Below are 19,599 nucleotides of genomic sequence, written 5' to 3' on the forward strand. Positions count from 1 at the left end.
GAGCTTTTCATTTTTATAATGCACATATTGAGCACTGACATCCTTCATACAAAATGTTTCTTTAAAAAATGTTTGCCTGTGGTTTTGCATTACTTGACAAAACTCTTTATGAAATATGGGCAACATTGAGTATATTACGGGATGGAAAAATGTTTCAAAATCAACCATCGGGTTTTAAAGAATTAGGTTAATGTTTACTTGTTGTACATTATGCCAAATTATAGATCTTTGTCCAGCTGAAATCCCAAATCCTGATGAAAAGCCATTATGATGACAGCCAAGAACTGTCCTATTCACTGTGGTTATTACATGTACATGATAGTGGTTAATAAGTCTTATTTACAAACTCACAGACAATGACAGAATAAACAAGTGTCCACTAACAGTGTTATTAGAACACCTTCAGAAATGTAATTCCATTTTCTTTGATTGTGTTGATTAATATAGTCCTGAAAGACTCAATAACAACCACACCACAAATATTTGTATATACTGGTCAGCCATGGTAGTTTTTTTTTTTTTTTTCGTTTTTTTTGTAATTTGTTTTCATTTTCTCCATTTTACGCATGTCCTTCCTTCACTTGTCCAAATCACACATAAGGTGGACAGAAAGTGTAAAGTTGAAGAAATCCATGAAGGTTCATAAAAAAAAGAGTTTTCCTCCAGAGCCATAATAAAGTTGAATTGTAGAGAACACAGCATAAGCACTATAGTTTTGTGGCCTACAAAGTACATGTGGCTATCACACTGCAGAAGCATCAACTTAAGTGGGAAAAGATGAAACAAGAAAGAAAACAATAACAAAACAGGAGAGGAGCTCAGGTGGACATCTCACAGCACAAGAGCAAAGTCCATCTTATAGCTGCTGGTCCTTCGGGCTGTCTGGACAGGAGGCTGGCTGACAGGACTTCAGACTCACCAGCGGAATATCAGCCATGCCACTGCTTGTGAAGTGTCCCTCACCGCTCCCAAACTGCTTCCTGTCACCGAAATGCTCTGATCGCCCACTCTCATTTTTCCAGGTTCTGGTTAGAGTATGTCCATTGAGGAGTTTTTCCTTTGGACCCCACTCCCTCTGAGACCCAAAGCTAGACACGGGTGACTTGGGCTGCTGGTATGTTCCCAATGTTGGGGGCATCCAGCAGTTGTCTGAATGTCCCAGGACTAAGCATTCCTGTGTGCACATCTCTGTAGCTTCCACTAAGCCACGAGGTCCCAGGGGGCCATCTAAAGGAGACAAAAACAAAAACAAAAATAAAGGTAAAAAAATATTGAGATCAACCATAATACCTGCATCATTATCTGTTTGTTACAGTCGTATGCATGACAAACAAAATACAACTGAAACTGCTAGTCACCCTCAGGTGTTGATTCGTCAGACAGAATTTTATGGAAGAAATATATCAAGCATTAATAATGGCATGTACCTGTAGAGTACATGTAGGCTATTCTTCTGAGTTAAAAAACAATATACAATATACTGTTAGTATTTCATTTGTTTTTCCTACAATTTCTGATATTTAAGTACAAAGTCTTTATTATTGATGTTATGTTTCTGTACTAAAAGCTCTCAGTTAAAGTTAAGGAATATTGGTGTCATAGTTAAAACATTTGCTGTTGACTTGAAGCACAAAATAGGACATGTATACTTAATATTTAACACTTTATTAGATACACCGGTTACCTGCTTGTTAATGTAAATATCTAAGCAGGAAAAATTATGACAGCAACTCAGTGCATAAAAGGATGTAGACATGGTCAAGAGGTGCAGATGTTCAGAATGGAAAATAAATGTAACTTTGACTGGAATGATTGTTGGGGCAGGTCGGGATGGTCTTAGAAACTGCTGAGCTCCTGGGATTCCAAGCACAGCAGTCTCTACAGTTTACAGAGAATGGTGTGAAAAACAACTTCCTGTGAGCGGCAGTTCTATGGGCAGAAACACCTTGTTAAGTAGAGAGGTCAGAGAAGAATGGCCAGATTGATTTAATCTGACAAGAAGGCAACAGTAACTCAAATAACCATACTCTCAAACATTGCCATGTAGAAGAGCATTTCTAAACACATAACAACTCAAACCTTGAAGTAGATAGGCTACAGCTGAAGAAGACAACAACTGGTTCCATTCCTTTTGGCTAAGAACAAGAGTCAAGAGTACAGTGGGCATGGGCTCTCCAAAACTGGAAGTAGAAGATGTTGCTTAAGATGCTAGGGTCTTAATTTGCCTTACACAACATTGATCCATTCATACCTAATAAAGCGGCCACTGTGTGAATAGCCCAAACCACAATCTTTCCCCTTACTGTATTGAAAGTGTCTGATATTACCTCAGTAATTAGGCTACCCCAATAAGCTGACTTGCGTCGTGTCTTTCAACTCTTGTATCATTTGATCTCAGACATTTGGGAATAAAGTTGTGTATTAAGTGTATAAAACAGGCAAAATCTAAGCTTTGTCAGTATGAATAGGGTCTGTTTGATTCTATCTATGATTTTGACCAACTCAATGTAAATATGTCAGTTGTTCCTGCAGTCTGCAGTCCACACTTGCAGATGCTCGCTATTTCTCTCTTCAGTGGAAATTATTTCTCAATGGAAATTTCCATAACACCCTTACCTTAAACCAGAAAAAATGAAAAAAAAAAAAATGTTGAAGGTCAATTTGCATCACAATAAATCATCAGCTAGACATTGCTTTCTAACGCTTTCATACCTTCTAGCTACTCATCTGATGAATATCCATCACCTTTCAGACATGATAAATCAAAGTGTTTCAGGTTGCATTTGTTTAGATCTCATTTGATAGAAAAGGATTCTTCTCCTTTGAGTTGGGTTTATTTTCCAGTTTTAGAGAGGCAACCGATTCTGTCACTGTTTGTAAATCAAGCTTGAAAGGGTAATGAATTCATCTGTTTTTGTCTTAAAAAAGAAAATGATAACTATTTGTCCTTATTTGTCCCATTGCTTCATAAAAAGCTAATTGGCTGGTGAGTAAATACTTTTATATTTTATAGCTTGTTTTACAAACTTCTGCCTGGACCTTTTTTTCCTCTTTAGTTTAAATTTACGTAGACAATTCAAGATTTTTCTTTTTACTTACCGTTATCGTAGGAGCAGAACGTATCAGAGATATCCTTATGCTTGTTTATATTGAGTCGTTATGTTATACTTAATGCCTTAGAACCAAGGATTTAATGATATGTACATAAAAAAATATATTTTGCAAATATATTCAAATTAATATCAACATTATGAAATAAATTAGAGAAAATAGGCATATTCATGTTATTTTTTTGTTCCTGTGCTTTTGTCTGACCCAAAACAAGACGAAAAAAAAAGTTTATTACCTATTGTCTCATTTGCCATGTTCTTATAACAGGGTATTTGTGTGGTATTCATGTGTCAGACAATATGTATTAATATAATTTTAGTTAAATAAGAATACATCCTCATATTCCACTATGCTGTGTTGACAGCACATTTGTATACATGATTTGAAGATAGACGGGACCCCAAAGAGAGAGTCAGTCACTCTTCTTCATGCATGTGGAGTCCATCACAATAACAGAAACTCATGATTGGCATGTGAGGAGTCTAACCAAGACACACATTACTATAGTTGCATGGAGAACCACAGAGAGCCGTAATACATGGTACCCGGGAGACAGTAAGATGAATTACTCAAATGAGATTGTAGATGGGTGAGCAGACATCTGAGGAGCTGTTACGGGTGAGAGAAGGAAAAAAGAGAAAGGACTGTGCACATGTAGATGGTATGGAGTGTCGAGCAGAGGAGCAATTTACTGTGCTGCCATTTATGTGACTTTTGCTGTTTTTGTATTGTTCGGCAAATTATTATAATAAAGTCATAATCATGATGATGTCACCAATGCAATTTCTTCCAACTTTGTAATCAAGGGGTCATTGGAAAAAAAATATAAAAATGGACTAAGAAATACCCTGACTGATTTTTTATTCATAATATATCTGTTTTTGATATTAACAGTTTGTGTATTGATTACAGCAGGATTAGGTGACTGTATTGTCAATGTTTCTATTTTGATTTTATTTTTTGTAACAAAAGCAGAGCCAGCCATTAATCAAGGGCACTTTGTGCTTTGCTATTCCCCTTGTGCAATAAACATGACCATTTGCATGTAGATTGGTACAATCAGTGGGCAGCAGAGGATAATTTGAATCAGCCATTTTCTCCTCTAATCTGTGCATGCCTGCTGTTTGAGACACAACCTGATTGAAAGACCACTTGAGGCATAGAGCTGGTATGATTAGAAAAAGAACCTATACAAATCCAACAGTAATATGTATATAATATAGACCAGTGTTTCCCAACCAGTGATTCATTTGCATTTGTATCTTAGATACTTCCAAAAATATATCCCCATATTTGTGTTCAAGGGGAAAATAAATAGCGAAATAGCATTACAAATTTGAGTGAGGTCTATCTTTGGCATATTTAGTGTCACAATAACCAACTAGAAAGGTGCACTCAGTAGAGTGCAGATGTCATGTTGATTGAATAAAAATTGGCTAACCCCTCGTCTAGACTGTAAGTGTATTAGACTTGTTTGTCACTCACACCTCTCAACAGATATGCTCTCATTTTGAACTATGCGGATGTCTGCACCGGCTCCCTGCAGATCCGCGTCTCAGCTCCAACCTCACGGGCGCAACCGCGACTGGAAGCATTTATTTGGGCTTCGAGACCATTTTTTTTGTTAATACACGTATAATCTTGAGTTTGATGCCCAATAAAAAGGCATAGAATGAATATACAGTGTGTATTTACATTTACCTACTGAGGTAAAGAGTGTGCTGCTCTCTGGCTCTGTCCAGATATTTGCTTATAATCCCACATACTCTCCCTTTGATTTTGCCCAGCAGCTGGGAAGCAAGACACGGGAACGTCTTTGGTATTGAGGAGTATTTTGTGGTAACCTAACAAGGTAATTGACTTGAAGATGTCGTATAGGACACTTCATACAAACTGAAAAAAAACCAAACTTAATCTCACAAAGTTGTCTGCCTGCTTAGCAATGGTTGAGCAACCGTAATGTACTCATCAGTGTGTGTACTGGTAGTTCCTTTAGCTGATAGCATCGTCCAAAACGATAAAAGTGTTTAAAAGTGCGAACTGTTTTTAAAAGTTGTTTTAAGAAAGTGTGAGTCATTGCAACCACGAGAAGTCCTTGAGCGCTCATAAATGCACACCTAAAATATTATGCCATTTGGTTCAGCAGTATGTGAGATTAGCTGCGGACACATAGATGCACATGCACGCACACACAAACAAGCACATAAACAACTGATCTCACACTCTCCTGGCAGAGATACTAAACTACCAGCTACAGTAGGCTTACTACACAAGAAATGCTGCCAACCTCTGTTATTTGCAGAACCTTAAAGACCATGAGTGCATAAAAACAATTTAGGATGTAAACAGAGAAGCCCAAATGGCTAAATTAAAGTATAAATGACTGGAATGTCCCCCGTCTGCCATTAGAAGTGGTAGTAGTTAAAATGCAAACTTGACCAAACCTATCAGTTATCCAATAAGATATTTTTAGGGCATATTCAAAATGAAACATTGTGCCTGTGCAGTCAAAATCCAGGTCTCAACCTTTTTTTTTTTATTTCTCATTAGAGCACAATAAAGCACATTTGCACTTCAGCAATATCTCCAGGGTAAGGATATATCATCTCCTTTACCAACTAAGAAAAAAGCAGACCATTTTTTTGTTCCCTTCATAATAAACTACTGTGGTATATCACTCTCCAGAAACTTTACACTTGCTTATTCAAAACCTTGACTCAGCATTCCAAATCTTTCAAACAAAGCCAAAACACAACACTACACATTACTGGAGCCTGGATCTCTCTTTACTGGCTCCCTATTGATGCATATGTAGGGGGGAGCGCTACCATTAACATTGTGCAGGTGATGCTGATCCATTTAATTGAAAAGACAAAAATTGAAAGCGGTAGAACCGTCTCCCATCAGCCCTCCTCACCTTGAATCAGACTTTCTAACTTTCTGACAAATAAGTCGATATTCAGTATTTGTTTACTACATTAAGCACAGCCTGTAGCCTTCCTGAGCTCCTGCCTTATTAGCCATTGTCTTCACTTTGTTTACTTTTTTGTAGTTTGTCATTGACCTACCCTTAATTCTCTTGTGGCCTGGCCTACTATGTCCAGTCCTTTTATATTCACATAATCATTACACACATACTCACAGAGACAAAATCCCTATTTATATCGGGTTTTCCTGCATAGCTCGTCGTGATAATCTCTACTATGAATAGACCTATGTGCATTCTATCTTATTTAACTTGACAGACATTGGCCAACAAGGCTTATTAGCAGCTAACTGTATTGTATTTTGTCCAAGAATATGCTTGTTTGCATTCCGAGCCCCCACTCTGTAATCAGTGACATCTCATGACAACATACTGTATACATATACATACACGTTTCCATGGACAGTAACATAGCTCTACGTGCAAATAGCTTAATCAATAATCAGTCTCTGCTGAAAACCTTGTGACTTGGAAAAGGCCAGAGGGTGCCAAGTGACATCCTGCTACTCCTGCTGAAACCTTGAAGAGCTGTGGACAGATGATAAGCACCAGCACACCATGACACTACAACTGCAGATAAGAGGCTGCTGGGTATGTACTCCATTGTACTGCAGCTCGACAAACACGCAGTAAATCTGAAATAGATCCCGTACGGCCCAGTGAAATGTAGAAATGTAACACTTTCTTTACTTTTGCACATTGCTTATAAGTGTATACGCTACTTAAGGAAAAGATTTTAAGGCAAATACACTTGATTTTAAGCTAAGTCAGTAGCTCTACTGTACATGAGCTTTTATGTGAATTTTAAATTAATTTTAAATTGTAAGGTTTAAGCAACAAAGAGGCACCTGGTTCAGCTGCATGCTAGTGGAACATGCACAGGGAACCCTGTTTTGTAAAAGCACCACAGCATTGCTGTGAACATGGTTTTCTACACCTATGATCACTTAAGAGACTGTATTATTGCATTTTGCCATTATGTCAGATGGACAGACGGACGGACGGACAGATGGACAGATGGACAGACAGACAGATAGATAGATTTTCACTTAAATTAATTTAGTGATGGTGCGACACAGAACCTTATTTGTATTGATGTCCACCTCCAAGAATCAACATACCTCAGTTCAACAGCAACATGCATAATCAGCTATTTTGCAAAGTCACAGCATTTCTACATAGATAAAGCTGGGAATGTAACATTAAGTTCCAATCATTCACACAAAATGGCTTTCACATTGTTTAGTACTACTTTGTCTGTGCATAGCTCGTTGCTCTTGGTTACTATGCTCAAGAAGTCAAGTTTCTCCCTGCATACACACACACAGACACACCACACACACAAGCAAATAGCCGGTGGCTGATGTTTGGTGCAGAGCCCCTGAGTGCTTTAAATAACATTGAGGCACAGGTGTTGAGGAATGCAAGGGATTCAGAACTGTGTCAGATGATGCTTACTTTTGCTTACAGCTCTGTGCAAATGCTGCAGATGTCCACAAAGACAGATAACTAACAGACGAAGAAACCATTAGATTGCCTCCTGATAAGGAGTCATTAGGATGTGCTGGGGGCTGGTCTGTTTAATTCTGCAAAAGCTGTTGAATAAATGTGAGCCACGAGCAATCGCTGCTTAACAATGGACACTTTGACCAAACAATATTCACATGTCTCTCTTTCAGTCCTCCTACTCAGCATCAACAGATCACAGAGGTTAGAGAGGAGGAGAGCATCATACTCATTTTAAGCCAGAGGTTGTTTGCAACTATAAGGGAGTATTCTTGTTTTAGTCTGCCGGCTATTGCTAATGAGATAACGTTTGGCTAATTAATTGGATGCACACTATCAGTGCTGATGTGCCAGTCCACCACCAACAACCTACAGCCTTCAGAATGGCAAGGGGGAACGAGTGGAGAGGGAGTGAGAGTGATTGAGTGCGGGGGAATTAGTGTCCATAGGGCTTGTTTATTTATCCATGCTGTTAAGCATGCCCAGATGTTGTTATTTGAGGATGAATGAGGCTTTGTTTTGGTCCAGCATGGAGGCTGAAATTGCCATACCACTATCTCCAGCTGCTGCTCAAAAACACACAACATACGTCTGGGAGATTAATTCTTTAAATCTGCTGTAGGTTTTCTCTGCGACCTGTTCATCCTTCACTACAAAACATACATACATACAAGACATATACCGCCGATCCATCACTGTATACACCAAGGCATATAATGATATACAGTGTTATGAACATAGCCTGTATTCATAAAGATCTGCCTCATACTAAGAGCAAGAGCAAATATATTGCAAATGGTTTTGGGTAACGTGAGTGGTATGGTGGTTGGTGTTCAACAAAGCATAGAATTACAGCTCCATACAGTTTTGCAGCAATGTCGAAGACAGGTCCTGCGATCTACAGTAAAGGCTATCTGGGGTTGGATAAATATGATAGTGAGCGGAGCAGAACAGAGCAACATGCTGGATGCATCCTCAAGAGAATACTAGTCTGGCTGATGGATCCTTTCTAGTGCTCCCTTTGAGGCCTGGCAGCAGCTTCTCATGAGAGGAGATGAAGGGCAGTAGGCAGTCAAAATAGAAAAAGAAGACAAAGCTTGAGAATGGAAGATAAGGGTGTTCAGATATATAGAAAAGAGGAGCGAGCAAGATGGAATAGAAGACAAGCAAAGTGAAGGTGAGGAACAGTAAGAAAAACAAAAGCACAAAGCCCGTCAAAAATTGTCCCTCATTTACATAATTTCCATGATCCCTGATAAATATTATTGGCTTAGACCTCACTTAAAACTATTTTAAGATCAATTTGAAATTCAAATTTTCAGCCCAAGGTACTTTGTATTGGACCCACACATTTTTTCCTGTTTACAGCATCGTGCGTGACTGAATAAGTGAGCTATTGATGCTAGTGTGGTGGAAATGAAGCTCAGGAAATATTTTTGCATTTTCATTTGTTTTGTTCGTCAAAAAGTAATTCGGCTTGTTTCTTTAAACAGATATGCACTGGACAATGCACATACCACATACTGTGCAAATATGCACTCTACAGGTATGCTGCATTTATTTACTAAAGTTCATTAAACAGTAGCAGGAATTGAACAGATATACCTCTCATTATTCAGTTCTTTGTGGAAGCAACCATGTTCATTTCTCCCAAACTTGCCCTGCACTAATGGGTTTCAGGGTTGGCATCATTATGTACGATTTGAGAAGCATTCACGGTCTGTTGCCTAAATACCCTACAGTGCTTTAAAATTGCATGTGGTCTGACAGCTCAGGCTTCCAATGGACAATCACAATTTTTAATCTTGTGATAGACATCGAATCATTTGGTGAATAGTATTCTCATGAGACTCAATTAATTCATTCCTCGTTCTCTTTCCCCTCTATTAGAGTCATGAGTCAGTAGATACTATGTAACAGTAAAGATCCATTCTGATAAGTACTTCACTTTTGTTTTTTAGGTGGGGAGAACTTATAAAAACCCAAGTTATCCAAAAACATATTTCCCTGTACCCCTGATGCTCTCCTCACTCCGTGTTTCCCTCAAAACTCCACTGCACCACTCTAGGGTTTAACTTCGCATCCACTTTAAGTGGAATATTCTATCAAAGTTGTTGAATTTTAGCAAAGTAACATTAAAAATTAAACAGTTGTTTTAGGAGTCAATATATTTCCTTCTAACCTCATTTAAAAGCTAACTTGATGTTTCATCTATATGGAATAGTAATGATTATTCATTTAAAGTGTTGTTGTTGCTATTTTGTAGCTCCAAGATATATAATTCAATGACAACGAGACTGTATTCTCAAAAGCATTGCCTAATGCATATTCAATTCTAGACTTAACTTTCAATAAAGATGTTAAGTTAATATGGGATGAATCATATACTATGGGTTCTCCAGTGCATTCACAACCATCGGACCTATCATGCTTTGGAAAGAAGATTAAGGTTGTCATGAATCAGATATTGTGGGCAGGCCATTGAATCTGAAGAGCACAGCGTCAGACACACTGCAGAGTAACAGCACAGTGGAGCTCAAAAAGACTCTGACCTTTCCTGCTCATCCTCTACTGTTCACCGCAAATTTCATTTGTAGTTCTGGGCCATGCCACCTCCAGAATTTTAGGTGGCTCCTGCTTTTTAGATTGCAGCAGTGAAGAGGAGTGGATGAGACCGATGGAGAGCTTTGTCAGTTGGAGCAGCCTGACGAGAAAAAGCTTATAATAAGAGATATACCAATCATATTCTTTTTGGGGGCCTCAATCCACATTGAACTTCATTGCAGTAATACTACATATCTGCCCAAATGGAATTAAATCTATTTGTGTTAGTATTTGTGTTTGTGTTTTACATGATACGTCTGCATAGTGCACATTTTGTGAAATTAAATTAAAATTGCTGAGTAACTATGCATTTACAAATATATATGTATCTGGAGAGATGAGTGTCATCCTCTAGCAGAAAGGTTAGAAAAGATTTGGACAGATTTACACGTGAACAAAGTAAATACTAAAGTTGACGGCATTAATAAATTGTCAACTGTTTTAAATGGGCTCAATGGGGAGATTTTGACAGCTGCAGTACTTAGAACAAACAAACAGACAAAGGACCCAAAATGGATTGGGCTACACATAGCCCATACCTATCCATCAAAAATGCCAGGATCAATCCCAATCCCAGGTATCGTCTACCAACATACCTCCTGGATGGATTTTTTTTTAGTTCTGAGAGAGCAACAAGAATCTTACACAGTGTCAGTAAGCACAATGGAAATGTGGCACTGCTGCAGTTGCAAAAAAACTGTACTGTACTGATAACATGGAGGAATGGTACAAGGATGGGCAGATTTGACTGTTCTCATGGGGCTCCGATGCAACAGACCAGATATTCTTAATCAATTTGGGGAGACCAGAACACTGTTCTTTGTGGTGGTCTGCTAGTATAAAAGGTGCAGAACATAAGCTTGATTAACAGTAAGAAAAAGTGCCTTCTGGCCTGGAGGCACCAGCAAAAGAGATGATGAGGACTAAACCAAACTCCATTGTAGAACACACCTTCCAACCCTTTTGATGAGATGATACTACAGTACAAAACATATTCACTCTTTGTCTCAGCATCCAAACTTCAGCTTACAGCTATTTGACTGTACAATGCTCTGTGACCAAGCAACTCGAACCTTAGACAACAGCGAGGGAAGTGAGGCGGGACGTCTGAACTGCACTGAAGAAACTGAACAAGTCACCATGGACTGCTTGGTGCATTTGTATGCACCAGACAGCATTTTAGCTTTTTGCAGTAATCTTTCTTCCAGACATGTTCCTGCATATTCCTGCAGATTATCTGCGTCAGTTGGTACATAATGCAATTCAACTGTAGCTATGCTACCTTTGATATCTTTACATTTGGATAATACAGTGGAATTGTGAAAATAAAGCAGATGCATTTTGCATACCGATATTTTTCTACATATGGTAACTCTGGCCTTGAGTATTTGTAAAGAAGACAGCTAGGAATACGAATTACCAAAGTCTATACATTTGATATGATGTATTGTTCCTTACAAATTCATATAGAACATACCTTTTCAGGCATAACCTGGTTGTGGATTTTTGTAGACTTACCCACCATACAATTGAACATTGGTATATAAAATATTGGTTTTTTGATGTTACAAAATACAAACTAGAAGAACAAAGAGAATATTTTAAGTCTGTTAGTAGATGTGTCTGAAATAATGTTTTGACAGCGCTGCCATCTGATACAAGTAACATATCTGACATTCAGACCTTCAGTTTGATAGTCATCCATGCTGCCATGGTCATGTTTCCGTCATCCATCTATTGTCACTGTCCATTCATTTAATCATCTTTGATTGAAACAAATTTGTCATTCCATAACTATAGCTATGTATATAAGTAACACAAAAAAGCTAAAGTGTGGGATACCAAAGAAAAATCGGTACAGTTTGTATGTTCATTGTGCATTGGGTGGCAAAGGAAGGCAGATACCAAAAAGTGTGAATGCATTGGAGTCTGTAACTATAGTTTCAAACATAGTCATTATTCAATATTTCTGCAATGTATGATTGAAAGGACAAATTCATTATATAAGCAGATAAATTAAGACAGCAGTGTTAGAGTTCCCATGTCTGAGAGGGACTATTGCTCATATGCTTTATAATGAGATAAGCATATCACAAGTACTATTATTCCATTATTCTGATACCTTGATCAATGGTACATACAGTGGGACAACTTAATTTACTAAAAAACATTGTCAACACAATATCAAATGTATAATAATTACAATATTTAAATTAGTAAATATAGATTACTTTAGACAAAAAGAGGCAAAAAGGGATGACAACACAGGTTTTCAAAACACATTTTGAATTGCTGTTTTACACAGCTCAGTGCAGGTGCTCAGTCCCCATGACAACAATAGCCATGTAAAAATGATTTTCTTCTCCCTCTTTAATCTTCCACTGCATTAGACTCAGCCACTGACCTTGTAATCTAATTTCTGCCCTAAATCAGTGAGTTTGCCTGCTCATCTCAATCTTGGATCGAATACATTTCTGGTCAAAGACCTTTAGTAATACTGATGATAAAAACAAGGCAGATACTGTATTCAATAAATAATTCAGTTTTTACAATTGGCCCTGTAATGTATATTATGTATATTAATGTTTCGCTCACACTCCATGTTAAGACCTGGTCAAAGTGTTGCACTGACAGGCCATGCCAGAAATGTGGTTAAAATATAAATAAATGAAAAGTCCACAAGCACTTACATAGAACACACACGCATACACCCAGACGACAGTCAGTAACAGTCTCTATGTTGACATTTGAATTATGAGGAATATATTTCAAATTCATTACAAGGGTATAATCTTTTAATCATTGTGAGCTTGCCGTGGCTGTGATGGTGAAAGTAATTTAACGGTTACAGATAATGATCATGTTGACCTCATAATACAGTAACACTGCATCATGACCGCAATTCACTTTGCCTTATATACACAAGACACCAGGAAATTCAACCATGAAATGCGAGAAAATAATGAATGCAAGCATCAATGCTGCTTAGTGGTCCGGTCCAATTGCTTCACGGAGTGGCATATTACACTGTGTGTCCATGTTTTTATTTGTGATTAGGTTCTTTGTGGTATGCAGCGAGTATTGATTTCAATCTGGAAGGAATGACAAAATAAGAAATTGTGTTGTTTTTTTTACTGCAAAATGATAATGTAAGATGTGTTTACTGGAAACCATAACAGATCAGTATAACATATATTTATCCAAACAGAAGATCTAATGGACATGGACTGTTGTTTGGCAGCTGGTAAACATGTACTAATTCAAATAATCAATATTTAGGATTGTATGTATTTAAACAACATTTTTTTAAAACAATTTATTTTTGCAGTCAGAACTTAAACTGAGTTGAGTTTTATTAATGGATTGTAAACCTTAAAACTGAAATGAAGAGCTTCTCTTTTGAATGCCAAACTAACATTTTTATTAAACCAAAAACTTGTTAAATATTCTGTTGAATAATGTCAAATTTAAATGCAGAGCATTAAGTGTCTTGCAAAGTGATGGTATAATGGAAGTGTATGCCACCTTTTAATTTAGAGTAGTGATTGAATTACTTGGTTACAGCCATGCAGTTGTCTTAAACTATAATAAAAGCTTTTCCAAAATGATTACTTAACATTTATGGTAAACTATGTTCTATATATTTTTGTTTTAGACTGATGAACATATGCTTGGGATTGTTCAATGCAACTTTATTTTCTGCATATGCAAAGTACATCTGGGGTAAGTGTAATGAGAGCTAAAATAAGAATTTAATAAATATATTAGGCAAAATATTAAAATCTCTAGAATATTTTATAAATGTCAAACTAATGTATTTGTCAACATAATATGTCCAATTGTTATTGTCTAAGCGTCTAAAACATTCATTTAACGTTTGGATTACAGTCAGAACATTGAGAATATGGCAGTTTAAGTACAACATGGTTAAGAAAGCCGACGAAAACAACCAAAGATAAGGTCATGGTCATAGTGTGATAATAGACATTACAAATATCATCACTGACCTCCAGTATAAAATGTGTCATGAATCTGAGACTGAGATGTCACAGTCATCCAGTAATCCCCCTCACCAACCTTCCTTTGCCCAGTTATATATATGATTACTTTTTTTAATTTGTTGTATTGGCACTAAATGTAAAATTGGCATCATAAAAATTGCAGTTGCAAAATAGCTACATATGAATACAATTTGTAGGAGACAAGGATGACCATTTGTGGCTTGCCACGACGCATGGATTATTTTCATTGCACACAGATATTGTACCACAATAACGCTAATGCCCTGTCATAATATAAAGATGTAACTGATGCATTGCAAATTTTGCTGCAAAGGTCAAAAAAATCAATGATTACATTATGAACTTATTTCTATTCCAGTTAAAACTGCTATATTTTTAACTTTTGTGTTTACATACATTTATTCTTTCTAGCAATTAAGCAGTATTTTTAATTCATCATAAGTAATTCATCATTATTTAGCAGTCTATGCCAAAAAATACCTATGAATCTAGCATTATTGTTTCATTTTTTGGGAACGCTGGATGTCATTTCTTGAAATTTTTGAATTAATGTGCCCTGTTTTTTTACACGGCCTTCTCCTGGAGTCACTAGACACAGCTCAACAAAGACTCAGAGTGCAGAGTCCGAATGAGCATCAAGGAGGGGTAAATGGCCTGCAGCAGAAAGCAACACCGGTGTAACAGATATAGTGCTAAATATTCATAAAATTATTTGGAGTACATTCTAGGCATGTGCTCTTCCAGTAAAACCCACACATGCGGTCATAAGCACATTGCATTAGCATAAAGAGGAAGGGGACGCAGCAGGTCCCGTTACTGCTTACTTGCACGGGTACAGCAAAAGGGGTAAAATGAAGAAAAAAAAAAGTAAGAGGTGAGAGTGAAAGAGAGAAAAAACTGAGAGGCTGATAAGTTCTACAGTGAAGTAGTGACAGAGAGACATGTATTTCTATGTTGATCATTACCTTGAGCCTGAAGGAATTCGATAATAAAACAGAACCTTGTTAATCCCCTGAGAGCTCTGTAATTGCAATGTTGAGGTACATCTCCTCTCTGTTAATAATTGTAATTTCAGAGCATGCTCTGCCCACATATACATTTATTCATAATTACCTGAGGGAATGGATAGTGCTGTACTGTCTATTAAAATTGCCCTGATTTAAGGGTATGCATGAAAAATGAAAGCCAGCAACTATTGATTTTGTAAAATAATTCAGCTCTTTTGCTTTCCGTTTCAAGGTCATGAATATGTTGTATGGATTATCCATACAATTCTATGCCATACTCTTTACAAAATGTACAATGAAAGTGTAAATTCTCTGTTATTTAATTAGAATTCAGGAAACACTTTTTGTTTCACAGCACAGCTTCAATGTGTCATATAGTTCGCAACCATGTCTACCCATTAAGAAAGCGGAAGTGTAAAATCTTGATGTGATGGAAAAAGTTAGCACCTCCTCTTCGACACTAAGAACTGTCTGCCTCGGCTGCAGTGGTGTTAGGGTGTTGACTTAAAATGTCAATTACAAATATAGGGTCACTGGATCACATGAATTGGCGAGAAAGCTGTGTACTCAGTACAGAATATATGCATGGAATAATAGACAAATCCATGTTAAATTGATGCCACTTTCAATGCACAATCCACCTATCAAGTGTCTCAAAGTTAAAAAAAATCCTTCTTCAAAGCGTCACTCACACACACAAAGCACAATATGCACGATATGCTACATCTCCACTGATTAGATTGTTAGGTAATTAGGGAAATATGTGAGTGATTGTGTAGTTTGCAGATTCACCACATCATTAAAAACAATGTGTCATATATTATACTTTCATTGTATGTGTTGGCTTTGGAAAAAAAAAAAAAAATACCAACATGAAGGAAATGAAAACCTGATAATGTGAGCCATATGCATAAATCTGCTTTGTGAGATGGTGGGTGCACTGGGAGGAAGTGGAGGTCAGGGCCTGGCAGGGACCCCTGTTGGGTGCAGGTGGCGAATAACTTCTGTCAGCCAAGTAATTAAGTGTCCATCACATCCTTGCAGGAGGGCTGTGCAACCCCAAAGCCTCTTCCAATCTCCATCTGTGAGGAGGATTGGAGCTACAATATGGCCCTACACATGACCAGTGAATCTATACCATCACTTGGCAAAAATATCAAGTAATCTGCGCAGAAGTAAACAGAAATGTGAGCCTTGATGTAACATATTTAAAGAATTTAGAATTATTAAGTGAAGGATTGAAGAAATGAAGGGAGAAAATTAAGAAAATGACCCCAAAAAAAAAGAAATAAACTATGTCATAGTCATATTAGAAGTCAAATCAAGGCAAGCAGGTGGGCAAACAGCAGTCTGAGTTTCCTATTGCAATTTTAAAAAACATCACTAGCTGTCCCCAGGCTTCTGACTGTAATTAGTTAGTAATTATACAGTAGTGAGGAACAGTATGCACTGGCGCTTGTGCTTGATCAATGTAAAAAAAACACTGTTTTCTTGGTTACATTTCAGCCTAAAAGACACATGGCTGTGTTTTTTTTTTTACTTTGACAAGACTGCATGACTCCAACAAAGCCCTTACTGAGACAAAGAACCTTTAGGATGCTCCATGAGTTTTAGCAAATGCCATAAACAACCTTCACATTTTCACCTTTAATAATTGAAGAATGTAATCAAAAGAGATCATTAAGTGTGATAACCATAAACATGGATTTAATTGATATGGTTTCTGACCTTTGATGAGGTTACTGTAGGCAAAATGTTGAATGGAAAAGAAAATCAATTGATATGTGATGGTGATGTATTACAAATCACACACTGGCTGTAACCCTAACTAGATATAGGCTGTAAAATGTGCCTTCTACTGCCAGTAAAGCATGTCTCAGTCTTGGCTTAAACCACGTTTATCATGATTGCTTTGTAACAGTCGAAGCAGTGACAAACGCATGTGACATCTGGCTGTAGTACAACCTTTTTTTGACTGGCCTGGATGTGTGGTTACTCATTCTTAATGTCGGAACATGTGTGAAACTAATTTGTTGTTTTTGAAGATGGCAGCAATTAATCTCTCAAATGACCTGGCTAGATTAAATGAGAAGAAAGAGTGGATGCTAGGAAAATAAATGCCAGCATTAGGAAAGAAATTACAAGATGACCTTACTGAACAATGATTTATGGATTCCCTCGTCAAGCAATTACAGCAGGTGATACCTTTGAAATTTCAAACCATGGAAATTAAATTTGCTCCTTTGCAAACTGTGCACTTGTCAAGGACATTTGAACTGTTACCTACATTGGAAGGCTCCTGTGCAGTCATCCCTCTTCCTTTGGCAAATCACTCAGCTTTAAGAGTGATAGAGCCTATACCAGGATAGACACAATAATGAAAACATCCAGAAATATATGAATATCACATGGCTAAAAAGCAGTAGAGCATAAGGACTTAGATTCCGGGGGGGGGGGGGGTTATCCCTTAAATTAATGCAAGTTGTTAATATAACAACCTTCAATGCATGTTTTGGACAACTGGGAATGATTGAATGAGCAAGCACAGCAAGCAAAAAATGGGATAACATGTTGTAAAGACATTGTAGTTTGCTAAATAAAATCATCTAGATAAAGCTAAAAAAAAAAAGATTCTTAGCAGTCTCAGTTTCATGCTGCTTTAACTCAATGTGTGTTACACGGTAATGTGTGTTAAACCTCAGCCATGGAGAATCCTGTCACAAATACCAACAGAAGGTTGAATGCAATTATTTTATATTTAAGGCCTTGGCATTAAACTGTGCTAAATTACAGCACTCATGTTTCATTGTAATATTCCACTATAATGACCTCATATTTGTGTACCTGCGTTTGTAAACCAGAAAAGTTTAGGCTCTTTTGGAAGTGTAGGAAGCCTTTTTTTCAATTCTGTCATTTCTGTTAATAGGGCACTTGCACAATAAAAGTAGAATTCATTGTGCTTTCAGTGTAAGCTCCCTTTTCCCATTTCACTTGTTTTGATAAAGAAGAAAGATCATAATAACCTTGCTATTTTGAATCCTGGTTGGAAGAAACAAATCAATCAAACTAATCTCATGGATTATGTTCCCTCATTGGCTCTCTGAGGGAGTGATGATAAGAGAATATTTTTATTATGCTGCCTTGTGTAAATGCTGAGCATCATGAGGCTAGTAAATCCATACATCTGTGCCTATACCACCACGACTCTCCCCTGCCACTTGTTTTGTAATGGCTCTTTCTACCATGCAACTGCAGAACATGGATCATGAGGATGAAAGCAGAGTTGCACACCACTCAGGTGCATTCGGAGCACATGTCTCAGCCCCTCCATATGTCACCAAAACATGAAAGTACAAGGCAGAAGAACATGGACTTTCATTAGTAGTGAAGACCCTATTGGGTCTAATTTATATTAGAATATTGAGCTGAGAGGGGTTAAAATGATCTGTATACTGATAACATGATAGGGATCATCAGCATTAAACACATTTTTCTTTATTATACTGACATACATTTTTGGTCTTTTACCTTCTATTATCCAAAACAGCTGGCAGCAATAACAGCAGTTCTATGAAATTGCATTTTTATGCATTTTCATCTTACTGGCTTTTTACCTAACAAACACTATTACCAAGGCAGCTTTTTTGAACCCGGTCAGCACCATCAGGTGGGTAATTATAACAAATGTGCTACTGTATAAAAACACTACACCATCCTTTAGGCTGACTTCTCACACTTTTGATGCTTTTGACAATGTGGTAACAATGGTAGGAACTGGTGTTAGCTTTTGGGTTGATATCTTAGGCGCTGACAGGAAGCGGCGTTGGGTTGCTGTAGCTACCCCAAGGACAGCCATAGCACCCACCTAGTACCCCCAATAAATGTATGTGGTTTATTTAGAGGGAAAGAGTCACAGAAGGCGTCAGAAATCCACAGTGCCTGAAGCATATTGGACCTGAGCATATGAGCAGTGGAGCGGTGAGAATCTCCTCCCCGCGCTGACGGGGCTGTCTGTTACCTCCATTCCCCCGCTCAAAGCTGCTCCAGGCTGCTCCTCTCTTTGCGCTCTTCTGTTCTTCACCCCACTCCACTAAAAAAACTCAGCGCTCAATCCAAAATATAAAAACAAGCTGTGTAGTATTTTAATTAGGGCTGTACCAAATGTTTTTTATTTTTTTTTATTCAACAGAAGTTTCAAATGTTTGTCATCTTATTTATTATAAAATCAGCCAACAAAAAAGTTCAAAAGTCTAAATTTGAATATAGTGATTAATCAGATAAAGCTGATGAGCAAGTCTTTTTTTATTAAATCAACTGTCTTTGATGAATATAGCCCATCAGTTTCATTTGATTGCTGCTAGAA

General features: G+C 37.4%; 1 protein-coding gene across 1 annotated transcript in view; it reads right to left on the reverse strand.

Moving 5' to 3' along the window:
- Positions 1 to 856: 856 nt before the first annotated feature.
- The window catches only part of LOC129106361 (protocadherin-9), a 183,695-nt gene continuing 164,952 nt past the window's right edge, over positions 857 to 19,599 (reverse strand). Inside the window, 1 exon segment of the mRNA XM_054617753.1 lies at positions 857 to 1,227. Within this exon segment, the coding sequence (XP_054473728.1) occupies positions 857 to 1,227 (371 nt within the window).

Source organism: Anoplopoma fimbria, chromosome 2, assembly GCF_027596085.1.
Source record: "Anoplopoma fimbria isolate UVic2021 breed Golden Eagle Sablefish chromosome 2, Afim_UVic_2022, whole genome shotgun sequence".
Classification (NCBI taxonomy): domain Eukaryota; kingdom Metazoa; phylum Chordata; class Actinopteri; order Perciformes; family Anoplopomatidae; genus Anoplopoma; species Anoplopoma fimbria.